Here is a 19,424-nt window from a genome sequence, read left to right on the forward strand (position 1 = left end):
GAATGATCCAGTCTTAGTCCTGACTTGAAAATCCGAGACAAGGTTTGAATATTGCTGTCCATCAATGATTCCTAAACGAATTTACTGAGCTTGAGCAATTTTGTCAAAAGCAATGGACATATGTTGCCCTAAGAGTTGTGCAAGGTTGGTAGAATCTTAATCAAAATTATTCACAGTTGTAATGAAAAAAACATACATATTTGAGGTTGTGTAGATCAGTAGAAACAGTGTGTACACTTTCACTAGCAACTGTACCTTTCTGTTTAGATATTTATGCAGAATAATGTCCTGATGTGTAGCGTCTCATTTTCAAGAAGATCATGATACAAGTAGTTACATCTCAAACAGTATGTAAGAGTAGTGATGAAACAATACATCCGTGAGGTAAGGTTAGTAAAAACAGAGAAAGTATGATCAAAATGAACTGTAAACATATTATTTTTCATTTCTCTGTTTGACTGCACCCAGGGTTTAGTTCCTGTAGGTACTCACATGTCTGTGTTAGAGAACTGGTTGTTCCAGTCTTGCTGAAGTAACTCCATCCTCCCCTCCTTCCCTCTCTCTCTCTCTTTATACTGCAGTAGTTTACTGAGAGCGCTCAGGGAAGAGCTTCATGTTTCACGAGCGTCCACAAAGGTCCACCCCGGAAGAAAAAAGGCCAAAAACAAAGGCAATCATGAAATCCCCTTTACTTGAGGCCCGAGAAACCTAATAAGAGCGAATCGCAATCTATTTAGTTTCTTCAAATCACTGACAGCAGGCTTTGATAAAAAAGAATGGAAAATATGTAGGATACGAGAACCGCCAAAACCCTACAGACTGTAGCTCCTCTATTGAAGCCAGATGTTGACTTTAACTGGGCAATTTTGATAAATGGCATAATGATTACTATTATACATCGGGGTAATTTTCTATCAGTCCGGCACAATGTTGTTCTTCTTTTATAGACCAAATGAACTCAGCTCGGTGCTCAAGGCCAGGTGCTAGTTTCACCTTGATCAGAACCATGGCATGTGTGTCTCCACAGCGTCCTGTCCTAGAGGAAATGCGGCGGCAGCCATTTTTGTTTTTGCAGTGGCTTATCTTGTGGGCACAACGATGGGGGTTTTGATGGCAGATGATATTGTAGAGCATACCAATGGGGTTTCGGTTGTCTTTAATAGGAGTTAATTGGAGTATTTGCCTGCTTTGTGCCTTATGCAATGTCCAGAATCCCATTAGGTCTGTGTGAAGGGCTTAGGAGTTCAATGTTTCATAGTCATGACCAGTATTAGGGGTAATGCGTTACAATAATAATATTACTTTTTGCTGTAACAAATAATATAACAGAATACGGTTTCAGTTTGAGTAATAATATTACAGTTACTGATCAAAGATAGGTCGTACTGTAGTTACTTTGTTACTTTTGTTATCATTCCCTTCCTATTACAGTTATTGATCCAAATACATATTTGTGATGATTATTATTCCCTGTTGGTGCAATATTTAAAATCCCCCCGCCCCAGATTCTAATTGTTTTCGTCCTAGGTCTGACRTCCTCTCGCCAAGTGCCGGTTTACGCACGCATTACTCTGCTTTAGTAAGGGAGATGAAAAATGGTGTCTGAAACATTTTCTCCACTTGGAAGTACACCCCTTGCTTTGATTTGTTAAGAAGACAAATTGAACATAACTGTTAAACGTCAACGGTGCCCAGGTGAGAAACACCTCTCCACTGCTAGAAACACAACTTCCAATCTCTTGAAGCACCTGCAAAAGTAACACGCCAAGACAAAACTCGTAGCGAAAGACCCCTGATCACTGCTGCTGAAGATAACTGTAGGCCTACCTCATCCAAACAACCAAGGCTGTAACCCAGGGAAAGCTGAACAAGCTTGTAGCTGGGTGTGTAGTAGATTTTGTGTCTGTCATTATTAGGTTACTTGTGTTGGTGTATAGGCCTACATAACATTGACATTGTTCTACTGAGTGAGGACGCGCAACATTTTGGGTGTAACGTAAAAGTAATATAACGATTAGTGTAACTAATTACTTTTCCCAGGGAGTAATAAGTCAAGTAATTTGTTATTGTTGAAAGAAGTAACAAGTAATAGGTAATGTTACTTTTTTTGGAGTAACGACTGGTCGTGTCATAGTGACCCACATGGGGAAATACATCCCTAGCTCCTCTGTCCGCAGTCAGCTCCCAACTCAACATATATCAGAATATTCCAAGTTAAAAGGCCCATGTGTAGACACCCACAAAGTTAAACAATTAGCTTGAAATATAACCATACAACTTCTCCATGCCAATCTTCCCCCTTTCCTTGCTCTCAACCTGTTTCATAAAATAAAAATGCCTGCAACCCTTTTGAATGCAGTGATGAAGTCAGTTGAGGCTCTAGGCATGTTATCTCATTCATTGTGATTGATGTCTCAACCACAGAACAGTTATTACGCTTTGAGTTTTGTCATTTAACCAAGTGAGTGTCTCCAATTGTTGACTTAAAACAAAGTAACTATTTCAAAAGAAAAATGTACAGTTATATGGAAGTATGTAGTCCTGAGATGTTTAACTGACACAGAGAAGACATAATACAACAGCCATTTTTGTAGCAYAGCTCATTTTATTGTTTAAACAGTTTTGCATAGGAAATATATCCACTTCCAGTAATTGACTGCAGTAAAAACAGCTGCTAGCAGTATAGGCTGGATATTACAGTAACAATCACAAAAAATGTTGAGCCTTATTTACATTGATTTTAATCTTGTGGCAATTTTAGCCCCTGCACCAAATGTAACCATCTCAAAGGCATTGCCTACTGCTTTAATGTTCTAAAATCAATAAAAAAAGAAGGGATATCAAGGCCTTCGCTATACAGTTCACAACGGATACCTGTGGTTCCTAAACTGTAAAATAACAAGATATAAACAAAAAGATTTCAAAAATTCTCTAAAACGTACATTCAATACATACATAGACCTTTTGCACACACCTGCAGTGTTACTACAATTCACTACTGGAGACTGTTACATTATTTCGTTGGTGTTGTTGTTGTTGTTGTGTTTTTTAATTCACCTTGAAGTGATTCGCCATCGTAATAACGTGTGCGCAGCGGGAGTAAAAGTGCCACAAGACCCATAAGAAGTCAACCCTGCGGAGAAGTTGGCAAGCATTTGTTTCTAAATGACATTAGTTTACATAATGTAGCAATTGACAATCCAAATAAATACACTGTCCAAATGACGTGTACACATAGTTTTTTCCCCTCAAAGAGCAAGCATGAGACGTGCGCACCCAGTTGACCAAGACCTTCAAATGAATGAAGCACAAAAAAAACGCTCTTGTGTAGCCACATCTCAAACCAAAACAACAAACAAAAACMAAAGATTTGGGAGAACACGCCAAGGCGCCCCACACATACCGCTTAATTTTAAGTTGTTGAACTTTTTCAGATTTCAGATTTATTAACAATGGACACTCCACTGACACGGTGAGCTTGAACAGGCACTGAATTAATAATATATTTTGTTTGGTGATTAATAATACATAAAATGCTGGTTTTTATGTTTCCTGCTTACAACAACAACCTGATGTTAATAATCAATACATGGAACACGTCTATTGCTTGCGTAAAAACACACCTCCTGAAAGCGTTTTCGGCCATCCATCTGTCCTCTTAGTCCCTAGAGCACTAAACCTTCAGTAACTAGAACTACACAGATATTGCATGATTGCCACTGGTCCTCCTTGCATAAAGTACTAACTGAACGGTTGACCATGGATAGCTTTCAACAATCATAACTGAATATTGAATAATACTCATCTACCAAGCCTTTCTTATCCGTAGGCCTACATGTCATTCTGTGAAAACGGTTTCACCTGTGTACATACTGTCCAGAGATGATCAAATTAAAGTAGCCCTTTGAAAATAAATATTACCTTAAAAAATGTGTGCAACTAAAAAAACTGCCAATACCTGTATTTCTATGAAAGATATACCATGAGTGAAACACTGTTATAAAAGGTCTGGAGAATCTAAGGGCAATTTCTATACGAGTACTTGAAGGGCTTGAATCAAATGTAGGTTAAATTATAGAAAGTGCAAAAATGTGTGATGCCTTGGGGCCACAAAGGACTTACATCAACCAATCCTCACAGCGGAACTACTTGCTTGATGTTGCATACACATGCCTGTTCCAAAACCCTAATAGACATATCAAAACATTGTCAAATGCTAGCGCCAAACTTCTCACGGATTGTTGCATCATCCTGTAATCACGATTTTTCTGAACGAAACGCTATACGGCACATTTCTAAAGGAGGACTTACGTACGATTGACACAACACACTTTAGCACAGTAGAACAACCTATGATGTCACTTAAGACGTTACCCTGGTATTCACTGGTGGTAGGCTCAAATCAGGTGACTTTATTGTAAAGTGACATGAATAGATATCCCCTACCGTTAAACATAGAACCCCAATCAAACCTCTATTTCTCTCGCTCTCCGACATGGATTCAAAACCACATAATCACATCACACTCTGTACTATGGCCACACTAACAAAAACAAGAATTTAAAATATTACTGAAATGTTTCCAAAATGGAAAGTTTATAAGCACTAAACACAATTTWAAAAAACATATATTTTTTTTACATTTTAGGGTTCTGTATAGGATACTTCCCCTAAATACAGGAATATGGAAAATTGATAAAATACTTTTATTTTCGATTATTTGGGGAAAGCTGGAGAGTTGTAACTCAAGTCCTGCCTCCGCAACCAATTTATTGTTTTTTCTTTTTTTCATAAAATGGAATTGACTCATATTCCCCAAGATGTTTGAAAACATTTACAAACAAGGGCGTCAAAGAAAAATCTTGAAAAAGACTACAGTGTACAAACTCCTGCCTATAAGGCAGGCTTCTCAATAGAAATACCCTCATCTTCGCTCGTTGTGTAGTTTCATCCTCTCTATCCCTCATACATTCTCTCTTACAAGCACATACACGCATACTCACACATTCTCAAAACACACATTACTCACAAACTGACCCCAAAGGACTACTGCTATCGACGCCACCACAGTATTCACCTTTATATACACACAGTCTTCTACCCAAAATATCAACACCGCATCTGACACGTTTCTATCAGGGAAAATGCCCTTCAGTGGGGTCTCCAATGGCCAGAGGCTGCAAAGCACTTACGTTTTCACACAAAAAAGGCAGAACAGTGCACATGGAACGGGGTGGCTTTTGTTTTTGTAATGTTTTTTTCTTCACAATATCAGAATAAGTATCTTGGTGAAGGAGGAGAGAATAAGCTTGACTTGAGTTTAATGCGTTTTATATGCTTTCTGGCCTCTCAAAAAGTGTTGGGTATATAATACAGTACCTGTCTTCGAATTAAGCAGGTAAGAACTTTCACAATTGTTGGGATGGAGTGCAACAGGTAACAAAACATCATTGTGGATAGTGTCTATTTGAGTTATAAAAGTAGTTTCTCATATTACAAAGTAGGAGAGTTATCATTGGAATTCTTAATGCCCCGTAACGCCTGAGATTTTGTTTTTGTTTCTTATATGTACGACTTTTTATCTTTTATTATTATTTATTATATTATTTATTATGTACGAGTTATATATTTGACACAACACACTTGGGGAAGACGATTAACCAATGCCCATGTGCTATGCAAGGGCTCCATTTTTGTTCTTATTCTTCTGGCCCTACAGAGTACAAGGAAAATAGTAGATATCTTTCCTCTGTAGTCCATAGCTTATTACATGATAAAATACAAGGCTCCCTATAGCGATTAAATAACTCCCCCAAATGGGTAGAGTTATCCCTGGGATTTATACAGATCGAGTGCATAAATTTGACTACTTCCAAATACTTTCTTGAGACTGATTTGACCGGTCTCACAAGCATTTGTCGGTTTGTTGATTGTAGCGCATGTGTAACCGGTAACTTTATATATAGTTTAAGGCATCTACTTGGGAATTGCACACAGCGACTGATAGAATGGCACCGATGATTGTTAAGGGTTAATGCTCATATAGCTTCCTGCATACAAGTCGTATGAGCAAAGTGTTGGCTTTTCACAAGTACGCAGTATGATTTCAGTTTGAAATTGCGGGTCTGATTAAGGTGAATGTGAACATTTTTTTTGTTGTTGAAATGATTGTCACACTCAAGTCAAGCCGTCTCTCCTGTGAAAATGAGCTTAGTCAATGTCACATGCTAGCACCCCAGATGGGAAGTTGAAAGAAAAGAGTAGATTTTGTCACAGTAGACAGATCAGTGACTTTGCAGCCATACGAGACCAACGGGTGCATTCTTTACAGGCAAACTGTAAGGTTAGAAAAAATACCCCCTCCCTCCCCCACCAAGACTTCAAAACACACTGAAACATGTCTCTCCATCTCTCAGTACACTAAAAAAGACCTTGTCATACACTGCATAGAAAGCAGTCCCCGCTTTGGTCAATTAAAAAAGGAAAACAACAACAACAACAACAACAACAACAAAAACAACGATATCAACAAAATAAATGCATTACAATAGTCTCCAAACTAGCCTCTAATAGTTGCCGTATCTATAAGCACTACCTACATAGGCAAAAGTTGGTATTGCATAATTTTCATACATCTGAATTCCTCCCTCCTCGATAGTAACTGGAAGATGAAAAACAAAAACGAAATGACAAAAACGATAACAACAAAAATTAAAGGTTATTAAAAAACCACCGAAAATACTGAAAAAGAATGATGGTTGATTATAAACTTTAAAACGGCGACGATACACAGCCTTGATATGCAATGTAACTGTGAGATAAAGTAGTAAATGAAAGTTACAAATCAACAATGTCACAATTTTCATTCAGAGTACAAAACAATTATCTTATCATAAAAATGTTAATTTCTTTTCTATAATGGTAATAAATGCAGCAAAAAACAAGTGTAGTGATGTCTCTATATTCAAAAGGCAAGGCACGTAATGTGGACTAGTATGTCATCGTGCAAATTAAGAGTATTGGAGAGATTTGTTATAGAAATATATCTGGACTTGGAGAGAGGCCAAGGCAATAGACCTGCCGTGCACAATTCTAGATTTCAGGGACTGCCACCACTGTATCTGGGATGTGAGTGTTCAAGAAGCAAAATGTGCAAACCTCTGCAACCTTGAAGGTTCAGGGTTGCACAAAAGTGTAGATTTTTTGACATACACATACCTTTTCGTGAATGACTTTAACAGCCTGCATTCTTCTTTTTTTCCCCCTCGTCAAGTCATATTATAAACACAAGCTTCATAAGCTGATGGCCAAATGCATATGTTCTTGATTTCAGATGCCATTTTATACACTACGTGTGTTTCAAAAAAAAAAAAAAAATGTAAGTATTTTTTTTCTCACAATAAATAAAAAGCTCCCCATGAGACTGAGTAGGGCTTAATAGAAGTGCTGTCTTGTTCAGTTCTGCACAGGTAGCTTAATGCACACCTTCAAACACATCTCTGCATTTCAGGCTTAGTATTCTTTTCTTTCCATATTTAGATACACGGAAATGCGACTGAAATCAAATCAAATGTTTGTTTTTTTTAAAACCTTTTTACGTTTACGTATTTAAAACAACAAAGTTTCATATTTACCCTCCTTCCTTTAGAGTCTTAGGGCTGACAGACATAGCTTCCCTTCAAAAATTCAATTGCACTTGCCTCTTTCGAGATTTTTAGATAATTTTTTGTCTTTTTTTTATCCTTTTCTAAAGGAGATACGAATTCTTAAAAAACGGGTCAAATCTCTAACCTAAAAATATAGTGTTTTTCTCTTCTTTTTTTACCATAGTAAGAGTTCACAACTCTAAGGAGTATAACTAACTTTTAAGTGGATAGCAGTACAGAATCAACAGGATAACGAGTTTCAGACAAAATAGAAATTGTATCACAGTAAACTGAAATCAAAGAAGAAAAACAAAACACTGAATTCACAATTTGTTCCTATGGTTACATAGTCAATAGTTTGACATGGGAGCCTCTTCTGCAGAAGGGGTAAAGGTCAGAGTTGAATAACTTACAGTCGGGTAATCTACTACCAGCCAGCCTTTGTGTGTTTCAGATCACTTCCCTTGTTTGTAAACCAAGGTTAAAAACTCCCAACAACAGAATGAAGAAGAAGAAGACCACCATCAGACTAAGAGTTGTCATGCTAAATATTAAGGCATCTAAATGTTTTTGTACAGAATACGTCACAGCATTTTGAATGGAAAGGCTCTTCTCACACAATGACTGACTGGCATGGCATAGGGTTAGCTAGAGCGGACCGGATCAGATTCGCTCCAAACCAACTCAAGTCTTCTTGGCCAATGTCCCGATGGGAGGAGGGGTGTGGGGAGGAAAGGGTGGAGGGGGGAGGGGGGACAAAGGACAAACACAATTGTTTTAAGTGCTGCTTGCTGATTATTTCCCCCGTTGCCGACACTTCTTGCGCCCCCCCCCCCCCCCCCCCCCCCCCCTCCGACGGGTCTTCAGTTCTCTGCCTCTGTGTGGAGGAGGGGGGGCTCACCAATGATGTTTATGCTGTAGTTCTGGTGGACATTTGTTGGCAGAATCGGAGTCCCGTTCGTGACTTGGAATGGAACTAAGCTCGCCCAGGTACCAGGACTGTGGAAACACAACAGAGAGAGAAGGAGAGAACAGAAGCGGGTTTTGAGTCACCTGCATTGAGCATCGGAAGCTTTTGAAAGCATAAGTAGAGATAAGACAACAGCACCAATCAGATGCTCTACACGCACAATGATGAAATGCTCTGCAGCAAGTCATTACATTTATACTGTCACACATCACTATTAAATGAACAGTTACACTTTAGAGGTGTAGTCAGCTGAGGGGGAAAAAAAGACAAGGGTTTATTCATAATGTTAAAAACCACATTCAACTACCCAAGTATTTTGTTAGGCAGAACACAATTCTGAGTAATTAGCATTATGTGTTGTTAACATCCGTCATTATTATGCACCGCCAATCGCATTTCTACGAATCAGATTCTATGGCAATGTTTAATGAATATCCCCTAAAACTATTTCAACAAAATGTTCATGCAGACCATTTGACAACAGCGTGTCCCAAGTCCACTATAGACTCATCCCTCTTACCCAATCACTTCCCACCGGGCACAGACATCAATTCAACGTCGATTCCACGTTGGTTCAATGTAATTCCCTTGAAATGACGTGGAAACAACGTTGATTCAGCCAGTGTGTGCCCAGTCCGTTTGCTTTACCCAGGAAGAATGATGGAAAGGCCTTATGTCTAGTCTAAACAGTCTATGGTTCGAGGGGGACACAGTCAAACAAAGCGCTTCCGGTGTTTTCCACCGATTCCTCTGAGGAGGATGTCAAGCGAGGATCACACCTAATTCCATATCGACAGACCCTCTCCATGTTGATCAATGGCGCTACAGAAGGGGGTTGGGGTCTTTACAAATCCGCCACATCCCTATTCGACGCACGCTAAAGCAACACAACACAGCGATTGTTCGCAGGAGGCGCAAACTGAAAACGCGGTCTGCCTGCGAAACAAACAGTCTGTTGTTCTCAAGGGGCTCAATGATACGTACATGTTGAATAATTAATCAATTACCCCCACTACCCACTACATCTGAAATACCTGTCTCGCACAATTGCTACATTATAGGCCAACACTATATACAGAGCCTGGTATACAGACACTAGACAGGAGGAGGATATAGCGTTTGGGGTGCAAAGAATGAGGGATATGTTTGAAAGGTTATGTAGGTTAACCAAGTCCCTCCACTGTTTCCATGCAGGTGTAAGCCTTCCTCGATAAAGAGAGAGAAAAAGAAGTTGATTATTGTTGTCAGTGGGATTGGAAGACGAGCTAACGGGGGAAGAGGAGAGGAGAGGGGACCGGATATGGTGAAACACAGACTTAATTCCCCCCCCGAGGCTGTCCCATCTGACACGACTGTCTGTCTGTGTCCATGAATGGTGTCTAATGATCTGGTCTGCATTTCCTACAAAACACTTCTCCTAGTGGCTCAGCCTCAACTAAAATCAACGGGAACCACATGTTCAATACCTGTTTCTAAGGGGATCAGACTCCTTAGAAAATAAAACAAGAAAGGAAAAAAGAGAGAAGGAGAGGAGGGAAGGAGAGAGAAAGACTAAGAATTAAAGAAAGAAAGAGAGCGAGAGAAACAGAAAATTTGACAACTACATTTTTAAGTGGAAAATGTTGGAAGCCAGATCCAGTCCTATAAAGGGTTAAAACACCAGAGATGATCTACACAGGCTATTTGGGCAGGGCTTTTTTCTCCTCCTTACTCCCTTCTCTTTGGACCCCTTCCCTTCATCATTCTCACTCTTAATTTCTCTCCCTCACTCTCTTTGCCTCTAACTCTCGCTCTCTTTGCCTCTAACTCTCGCTCTCTCTCCTCTTCTCCTCTCTCTCTCTCTCTCTCTCTCTCTCTCTCTCTCTCTCTCTCTCTCTCTCTCTCTCTCTCTCTCTCTCTCTCTCGCTCTCTCTCTTTGCCTCTAACTCTAACTCTCTCTCTCTCTCTCTCTTCTCTCTCTCTCTCTCTCTCTCTCTCTCTCTCTCTCTCTCTCTCTCTCTCGCTCTCTTGCCTCTACACTCTCTCTCTCTCTCTCTCTCTCGTCTCTCTTTCTCCAACTCTCGCTCTCTTTGCCTCCAACTCTCGCTCTCTTTGCCTCCAACTCTCGCTCTCTTTGCCTCCAACTCTCTCTCGCTCTCTCGCTCTCTTTGCCTCCAACTCTCGCTCTCTTGCCTCCAACTCTCTCTTCTCGCGCGCTCTTTGCTCCAACTCTCGCTCTCTCTCGTCTCTTTGCCTCCAACTCTCGCTCTCTCTCTCTCTCTCTCTCTTTGCCTCCAACTCTCGCTCTCTCTCGCTGTCTTTGCCTCCAACTCTCGCTCTCCCTCGCTCTCTTTGCCTCCAACTCTCGCTCTCTCTCTCACTCTCTTGCCTCCAACTCTCTCTCTCTCTTCCTCTCGCTCTCTTGCCTCCAACTCTCGCTCTCGCTCTCTTTGCCTCCAACTCTCTCTCTCTCCGCCTCTGCTTTGCCTCAACTCTCGCTCTCTCTCTCGCTCTCTTTGCCTCCAACTCTCGCTCTTTCTCCACTCTTCGTTTGCTCCAACTCTCGGCTCTCTCTCTCGCTCTCTTTGCCTCCAACTCTCGCTCTCTCTCTCGCTCTCTTTGCCTCCAACTCTCTCTCTCTCTCTGCCTCTAACTCTCTAACTCTCGCTCTCTTTGCCTCTCTCTGCATCTAACACACCCTCTGCCTCTAACACACCCTCTGCCTCTAACACACCCTCTGCCTCTAACACACTCTCACGTTGCCTCTGCCTCACTCTCTTTTTGCCTCTGCCTCTCTCTCTAACTCACTCTCTCGCTCTGCCTCTAACTCACTCTCTCTCTCTCTGCCTCTAACTCTCTCTTTGCCTCTAACTCTCTCGCTCTCTCTTTGCCTCTAACATTCTCTCTCTATTTGCCTCTAACTCTCTCTAACTCTCTCTCTCTCTTTGCCTCTAACTCTCTCTAACTCTCTCTCTCTCACCCTCACTCTCTCCTGCCAAAAAATCATCTGACAGGAAATGAGAGATTACGTTTTTTCCTACCTTGCTGAACAAAGAAAGCTCAGAGCAGGCTAGTTCCCTGCAGCATTCTCTTCTTCCCTCCTCTCTCCCTAACAGACACACACACACACACACACACACACACCCTCTCTTTCTCTCCCACTCCGTGTCTTACTCTAAAGGCCTTCTCAGGTGAAGACAGAGTAGACACATTAAAAGGTACTATACAGTCCATCACACTGTCAATCCCATACAATTACATATAGAATTACAGGATCTCTTTGATCAATCCATATTACTATTCCATTTCTCCAAATGACTCTTTGTATACTAAAAAGATGACGTCTATGTTTGAGTTGGGGATGTCATTCATTAAGCCCAAGTTCCCTTCGCCAACACAGGTCTGCAGGTGGCTTCAGACGAGGGCACACACAATCCCTAATGAGAAAAACAACTTCCTTCATGGTCACCCCCTACCTTTACCCATGGCCACCTTTAGCCCTATCTTAGAGCTCCACGGCCCCAAATCACACTAATTCTCCTCCACACAAGCGGAGCTCCAGTGTCCAGTGGGCTTCATTTAAGGATTAACCCATCGGAATTAGATTATCTAATGGCATCTTAATGGATTGCTGACCCATTTCCTGTCGAACGGCAACATGCAAGTGTGGGAGTGTTTTATTTTGGGTCCTACTGTGAGGGACTATATAGGACGCAGAAGTGGGCGCAAGGCAATACAAACACGTGTGATCTGCATACAATGCCACTTAAAAGCAGTGCATTCAGATTCTCAATCCAGAGAACAAACCTTCGCTAGGGAAATGACGGCATACTTCCTCTTTCTCTGAGATTACTAGTGCGAAGGAGCAGTGAAGGCATTAGGATAAGACAAGACAAGAGAAAAATCAATGCAATGTCTCAATAGTCCACGAGGGATGATGCACCAGGTTATTTAGACTGTCGGTACTTTGCTGAGAAGAATACGGAATACCTCATCTACCCCCGAGAGTCAGATTACCAAGACATCGCTCGGTCTGGGGTGTAAGTAAAGGTTGCAGGTGACATGAACTTTCATGTCAGGGTCAATATAGTGCCAAGTTCCCTATTGTCAACTAAAGTGTTCTACAGATTCAGTTAGCAATCTATCCTGGCAGTCTTCGGCAACGTTTGAATTCCGTTTCTGTCAGACAGACACTAAAGCTCACCCAGCTCGTTATGCTTTCGTTTCTGGACAAATCAACAGAAGACAATAAACTTGAGCTATTCTCTCTTGAAGTCCTTATCTTTCAAGAGGCAATACTGATGATTTTATGAACTCTCTTACAGAAAATATGGAAACCGTTAAAAGCCACACTTCACTGCAAATGTACACGGCAATGAATGAATCTGAATTTTGGTATCCTGACGGTGCTCGTGAATCAATCAATCATGTATGACAAGAAATGTGTTATTCTTTCACTGCAGCTCTCATCGCTCCTATATACTGTACGATCAGGAGTCGAGTCTCTGTTAGTCATGTCTGAGCAGCGAGAGAGAGCAGCGAGAGAGAGCAGCAAGAGAGAGAGAGAGAGAGAGGCCTCCTTGCAGCTCGGGCACATATTTCCTCTTACCTCCACTGGTCTATTAGGAGGCCTAGAGAAGGGGCTCTCAAAAAAAAACTGTAACCTCACAGAGGGCAGAGTAGGCCGGACGGAGGCTTTAAGAGCACACACGCACAGCCCGTCTCTCCCTATGTCCTATTAGCTATACAGTTATGTTCTACCATTTTCAGAACAAGGGGAAACTAATGAGGAAACGCTGAGCTATGGGTTCTCTGGCAGACACGGCCCTGTTAAATTGAAGTTAACACGTTTTCCAAGGAGAGAGTGAGACAGCAGGGAAGAGAGAGAGAGAGGAGAGAGAGAGAGAGAGAGGAGAGAAGAGAGAGAGAGAGAGAGAGAGAGAGAGAGAGAGAGAGAGAGAGAGAGAGAGAGAAAAAGCAGAGAGAGAGAGAGAGAGAGAGAGAGAGACGAGAGACGAGAGAGGGCGAGCAATTTGACAGAGGTACGTGTCTCTTAAGTGGGAAGAGGAGGGGGATTCGTAGACAAAGCCGGAGACTGGCCGCATCGTGGAGGTGGTCAGAGAAAGGAGCTTCTGTCTCCTAAAAGCAGTTGAGACTCAATACAACCAACAAAAGGTACGCAAGAAAATAATTGAAGAAAGAAAAAAGAGTTATAACTTCCAGCTATGCGCCCTGGGTCAGGAGTACGTGTATCTTGTAAAGTCGGAAAGGAGTGGTGATCTGAAGGGACAAAATGCCCTGTGGAGGCAGCGTGCTGTGGCCGCACGACTCCATGATCACTAGCAGGGAGAAGAAGAGTGGAGGTGACGATCCCCCGGCAGGATTGCACGAAGGATATAACTGATTGTATCCGCGGGTAGAGCTGTCACAACGCGGCGCAGGGAAGGAAGACGTGTCGCACTGCCAACCTAAGGATGTCGGTTTTTATGTGTGGTCTTGTCACAGAGGCATAACGTTCACGTCGAGAGCAACCGAGCCATCCAACCCAAAGGACTATGTACTAAGCGCCTCGAGCAAAAAAATAAATGGGATAAAGGTAGATGGATGTTGCATATGGGGAGAGAAAGGAAAAAAGGTAAAGACAATAGATGGGCAGTCGAAGCTATAGCACGTCAAATGGCAGAGTGAGCGGGATAGCCAGGTGGTAGCGATGAGAGTGAGCGTACGCCAAAAAAGAGCAGTGGCGGGAAACATGAGTGCAGGCGTGAGTGAAGCAACCAGACACTGAAGCAGAGAGCACATGGAAAATAAAGGGAAAGCAATAAAGAAAAAAAAACTTGAAACAGAGATGAATTAATAACGAGAAACAGGGGAAGATGGAAAAAAGAGCAACATAAGAAAGGAAATGAAAGGAAAGAAAGGAAAGAAAAGACAGGAGCAGCACTGGTTAACCATAGCTTGGTGAAGCCTGGCTATTCTTGGTCTGGACGGAGAAATCATTTCCCGACTAAGATCTAGAACCCAGTAGCAAATAAAGTCTGCGCACCGGTGTGCACAGCAGTGTAGTATACACAGGCATGCTAGACGATAGCAGAATACCCCTTGGAAACTTGTCCAGTAACACACACAGTGAACAGGTAACGTTACTCCTACTGTATCTAGGACCTAACACACTCCAAATACCTCGATATCTTATTTGGCACTGTTATTGCTTGGTTGAACATTCCTCTGGCAGTCTAGATGATGATCATAATGACTACACATGTATCTACACAAATGAGCGGAGGGTTAGAGCCTACTGGGTCTAGTGAGTGTAGGTTCAACAGATTGTTCACATTCTTTATGGGTATGTTGTAGTGGCGCAGAATGAAAGAATGCAGAAAGTGAGGGTTGAACCCTTGTCTGACACATCTGAAAGGGTAGACTTTAATCAAGGTATGAATGAACTTGGTAACACTCACAGTATATATTTGTGTGTGTGGTGCTGTGTGTGTTGTGGTGTGTGTGTGTGTGTGTGTGTGTTGTGTGTTGTGTGGTGTGTGTGTGTGTGTGTGTGTGGGGTGTGTGTGTGTTGTGTGTGTGTGTGTGTGTGTGTGTGTGTGTGTGTGTGTGTGTGTGTGTTGACGCGTGCGCGCACGTGTGCGTGTGCGTGTTGTGTGCTTCATCAGACATTTGTAGACAAGTGATAGAGAGATTGTTTTGAAATAATGGAAACGTTACCTTTGCCAAGCAATCCCCAAGAGTATCCTCAGAGCCACTGGGGCCATAATGCTGCCGTTTTGATTCATGGTCAGTCACATATCCTGAGCTGTCAATTGAAACTAGCAATCAGACACGGAGCCAGTACACAACTCTTCACAATTCACTTTGATAATCGAGCTTCGTACACAAAGTTACTTTAACAATGTCACTAGGGAAACAAAGAGCAGCAGGCAAACAAAGGCCTATAAAGCTAGAGAAAGATAGAGGCAAAACTTGGCCCCCAGAAGACGCCTACGCGCAAATATTACAAGCTCTAGTTGTATATAAACATAAACCTGATGATAGGACAGTCATTATCAAGTTCGCAGTTAACATTAGATCATCGTTCTACAGTTAAAATATAGGGAAGAGAGCATGGAGAATTGTCATCACAATGAGTTAACTGAATTTCTAAAATCTGACCTGGAAGCAAAGAAGAGGTTAGTTTACAGGATGTGAGTCATGTCAAAAGTCAGTCATTCAGCTTATAGTTCATAGGCAGTATACTATGGTTAAGCCCATTGGGGCCATCATTCCACAGGTTAATGCATGTTGTACTGGCTACTATGTAGTAATTCAATGTTTTCGCATACATGTAACAGCCCCTTTATAAAGAGTAGCAAGTAGTGTGCCATATGTGTTAGAGCCGCTATGGGGCATGCATTATACACGAGTGTATCATGGTTACTGTGCTACATGTAGGATTGCATTGCTGTTCGTTGAGGCCTCTGTCTTTATTGCAGAGACATAAGTTCTAAGCTCTATGCGAAGTAGACGAAGTCCCGCTGAAACTCGGTTATATGGTAGCGAGATAAGAGCTCAGTGAGCTAGATGGAGAGATTGGGAAGGTAAGATACGGGCTGCCTGGCTTGTCTCTAATGTTCAACAAATAACAACACAGACACTTGCGCGCAGTGCACACACCACACAACACACAACACTTAAATGTACACTTACACAAACACCACACATGAATACACATTCTCCTATCCCATGCAATTATTCACACGGCACGTATCCACGATCCAGTGGAGAGCCATCTCAGCCAATACCCAGCTAACCTTGCACCTTTAGTCAACACAATCAACACATCATTTGGTAATGCATCGTGGAAAAAGTGCCTCGGTGAGCAATCTCCCCCGCCGCTGTGGCAAACTGAAGAGCTCTTAAGGTGGTTTAATCATCAGTAATATCTCAACACTGAATATTCAAAACCCACTTAGGATGGTCGATAACATTAGCCACTGTACACACAGCACGCTGAACGGTTTTTCCAACTGCTGCACTACCATTTGAGGTGAATTACTGATTTCTCTGAGTTCTTGTGTTTTTTGTGCGTATCGAAATGTGGAAGCATCTGCCGATATTAACTAGCCAATGGTAAGAAACAAACTAAAAAAAACGTACGCACACCACACACACACCCAACAAAGGAGGATATAAACAGAGGTCGTGACTCAATTTCTTAAAATCATATAGCCCCTAATTCCTCCAATACCAGGCTCTACTACAGCAGTGGATGGTTAAGTCTCTAGCCTTATCCTTTCTACTAGTACAAGAGCCAGGTGCTGTCATACATCACACAGCACACAACACTCTACACGCCTCCTACACTACCAGCAGTCTGCTGCTCTGCTCTGACAAGCTTTGAGCAGGAAACGCTCTGGCTGTGCAGACGGCTCTACCCCCCCCCCCCCCCCCCCCCGCCCCCCGCCCACGCTCTGTGCCAGGCCTGCCAGCACTCCTCTAGGGGGGCTCGCCATCTGTCTGCCAGCCTGCCAGATCACAGCGGCAGGGGTAAGAGGGACAGGGAAGACGTCGCCGGGAACGTTAGGGGAACGTTAGCAAAACAGATGCAGGCAGAATGGGATTAGCAGGCTTGCTTAATATACCAATGTCATCTGATCACCGAACGTTCCCACTGGAGCACATGGTGGAGGAAACAAGTCCCTTTAAGGGTTATACCAAGGAGAAGACATGAATGAAGTTTTTTTTCCTTTTCTCCTAACTGATTTTCCACTAGAGATTGTTGTTTGGAAGGAGGAGGGGTGTGGAAGGTGTGTGTTTTTGGGGGGGGGGGGGTTGTAGAATAGGCCCTGGGGACATTGGGGTTCTGACTACACTTTATCTCTGGAATATCGCCTGTGACTGCATCGGAAACACGACACCTTAAGTCGGTGAAACTAATCCACCTCGTATGTCTCCTCACTCCACCCAACCAGCCTCAGAACAAAGGTCTCCCTTAAACACACAGGAGAAAAGTGTCAGTGCATCTCATAACTCYACCAAATAATTATCCAGAGCCGGGGTGACTGACAATAACAACAAAGGGAGAGTATCTATGACATTGTTTACTCCACAGGGAACAGCGGCCTAGTGTCATAAACCACAGGTTAAAAGACCTAGCTTCTTAGGTTTAAATCATCCTGAACCACAGAACACACACACAAAGCCTGACTAATATAAGATTAGCATGATGAATGGCTATTGTATTGTATTTCCTCCAGGTCTATTTCTATTCATTCAGTATTCAGTGGCAGTGTTAGGGTAAAGAATACTACGTAAACTATACTAAAAATAGAATATTACAAACTATTGTTCTTAATTAACCTACCTGGTTAAATACAAGTTAAATAAATGAAAGAAATCTATCAAACAAAAAAGGGGTCTTATTTAGTCTATCGGCCAATGAGACAGCATTGAGCTCAGCTGCTGCTTAGTGAGTTAACTGACAGAAGTAGCAAGGCTACTAAAAAATGTGGCATATAAACTCCACACACGCATGGACACACATGCTGTGCAAAAGAGTCCTCCCCGCTATAGAGAAGTATAGCATCGTTAACAAAACAGCACATTTTCTGCCTGCTCTACCAAGCTGCAGAGAAATACAGGCCAGGCTTTGTCATTACGCTCAACAGGAACAGTGGAGAAGAAAAMCCACTGATTATTATGTAGCTGCGTGCAGATGCATTAAATTAAGCATGGTTGAAAACACTTGGCCTCGGACCAGCGTGTGTGAGTGTGTGTGTCTGTGTGTGTGTGTGGGGGGGAGTTCATGAGGAGGAGCTGGCGCTCCAAGCCTCATTTTTCCACCCTCGCCAACCGCAATGCTCCTAACCTCACACACAATTCAGCCGCCACGCGGCCACATCTGCCCGGTCTGGCCGCCGGGACGACCGCTCGACGCCAACAACACCAAACAGTCTGGCCCTGGTCTGTATCATACACTGTCTGTTCACGTGTCTCAGGCTGAATATTGTGACTTCCAGAACAGCATGTGAAGAATAGCACACATTTTTGAATAGGTACTGAACCACGACGGAGGAGTAATTGACATATTTGTCTGTCTTTGTGTGCACATTCTTACTTTTGTACTTGCTTTTGAAACCATTATTTTGTTCTTCAACGGACTGCGAAATTAAGCTAAACAAATTGTKTTAAGGGAATACTGGTCTCTTTTTATATGTCTGTGACTTATTGGCATACAGCAAAATATTTGTAGAAAACTGTAGAGCACATTACACCCTCATCATACTACTGTACTTCTATTTACTTTCTGCCCCATACCGAAAATTATTTGGTAAAATATATTTATAAATATGAATTACATAGTATATGTAATATGGTATATGGAACCTAATATGGTATATACCATTCCAGTATATGAATGGTAACAAAAAGTGCCCAAACACTCCCCTACGTATTTACAGTGCCTTCAGAAAGTATTCACACCCCTTGACTTATTCTACATTTTGTTGTTACAGCCTGAATTCAAAACGAATTACATTTATAATTTTTGCTCACCCATCTACACACAATACCCCATATTGACAAAGTGAAAACATGTTTTTACAAATGTTTGAACATTTATTGAAAATGAAATACAGAAATATCTCATTTACATAAGTATTCACACCCCTGAGTCAATACACGCTAGAATCCCCTTTGGCAGCAATTGCAGCTGTGAGTCTTTCTGGGTAAGTCTAAGAGTTTTGCACACCTGGATTGTACAATATTTTCAAATTGTTCTTTTAACAATTCTTAAAGCCTCTGTCAAGTCGGTTGTTGATCATTGCTAGACAGACATT

At 42.1% G+C, this 19,424-nt stretch overlaps 1 protein-coding gene across 1 annotated transcript in view; it reads right to left on the bottom strand.

Moving 5' to 3' along the window:
* Window positions 1-2,583: 2,583 nt before the first annotated feature.
* LOC111960445 (nuclear factor 1 B-type-like) overlaps window positions 2,584-19,424 on the bottom strand; it is an 88,624-nt gene continuing 71,783 nt past the window's right edge. The window contains 3 exon segments of the mRNA XM_070437953.1: window positions 2,584-8,645; window positions 15,316-15,388; window positions 15,391-15,403. Coding sequence (XP_070294054.1) covers window positions 8,510-8,645; window positions 15,316-15,388; window positions 15,391-15,403 — 222 coding nt within the window. The 3' untranslated portion in view covers window positions 2,584-8,509.

This window comes from Salvelinus sp. IW2-2015, linkage group LG37 (assembly GCF_002910315.2).
Source record: "Salvelinus sp. IW2-2015 linkage group LG37, ASM291031v2, whole genome shotgun sequence".
Taxonomy (NCBI): Eukaryota; Metazoa; Chordata; class Actinopteri; order Salmoniformes; family Salmonidae; genus Salvelinus; species Salvelinus sp. IW2-2015.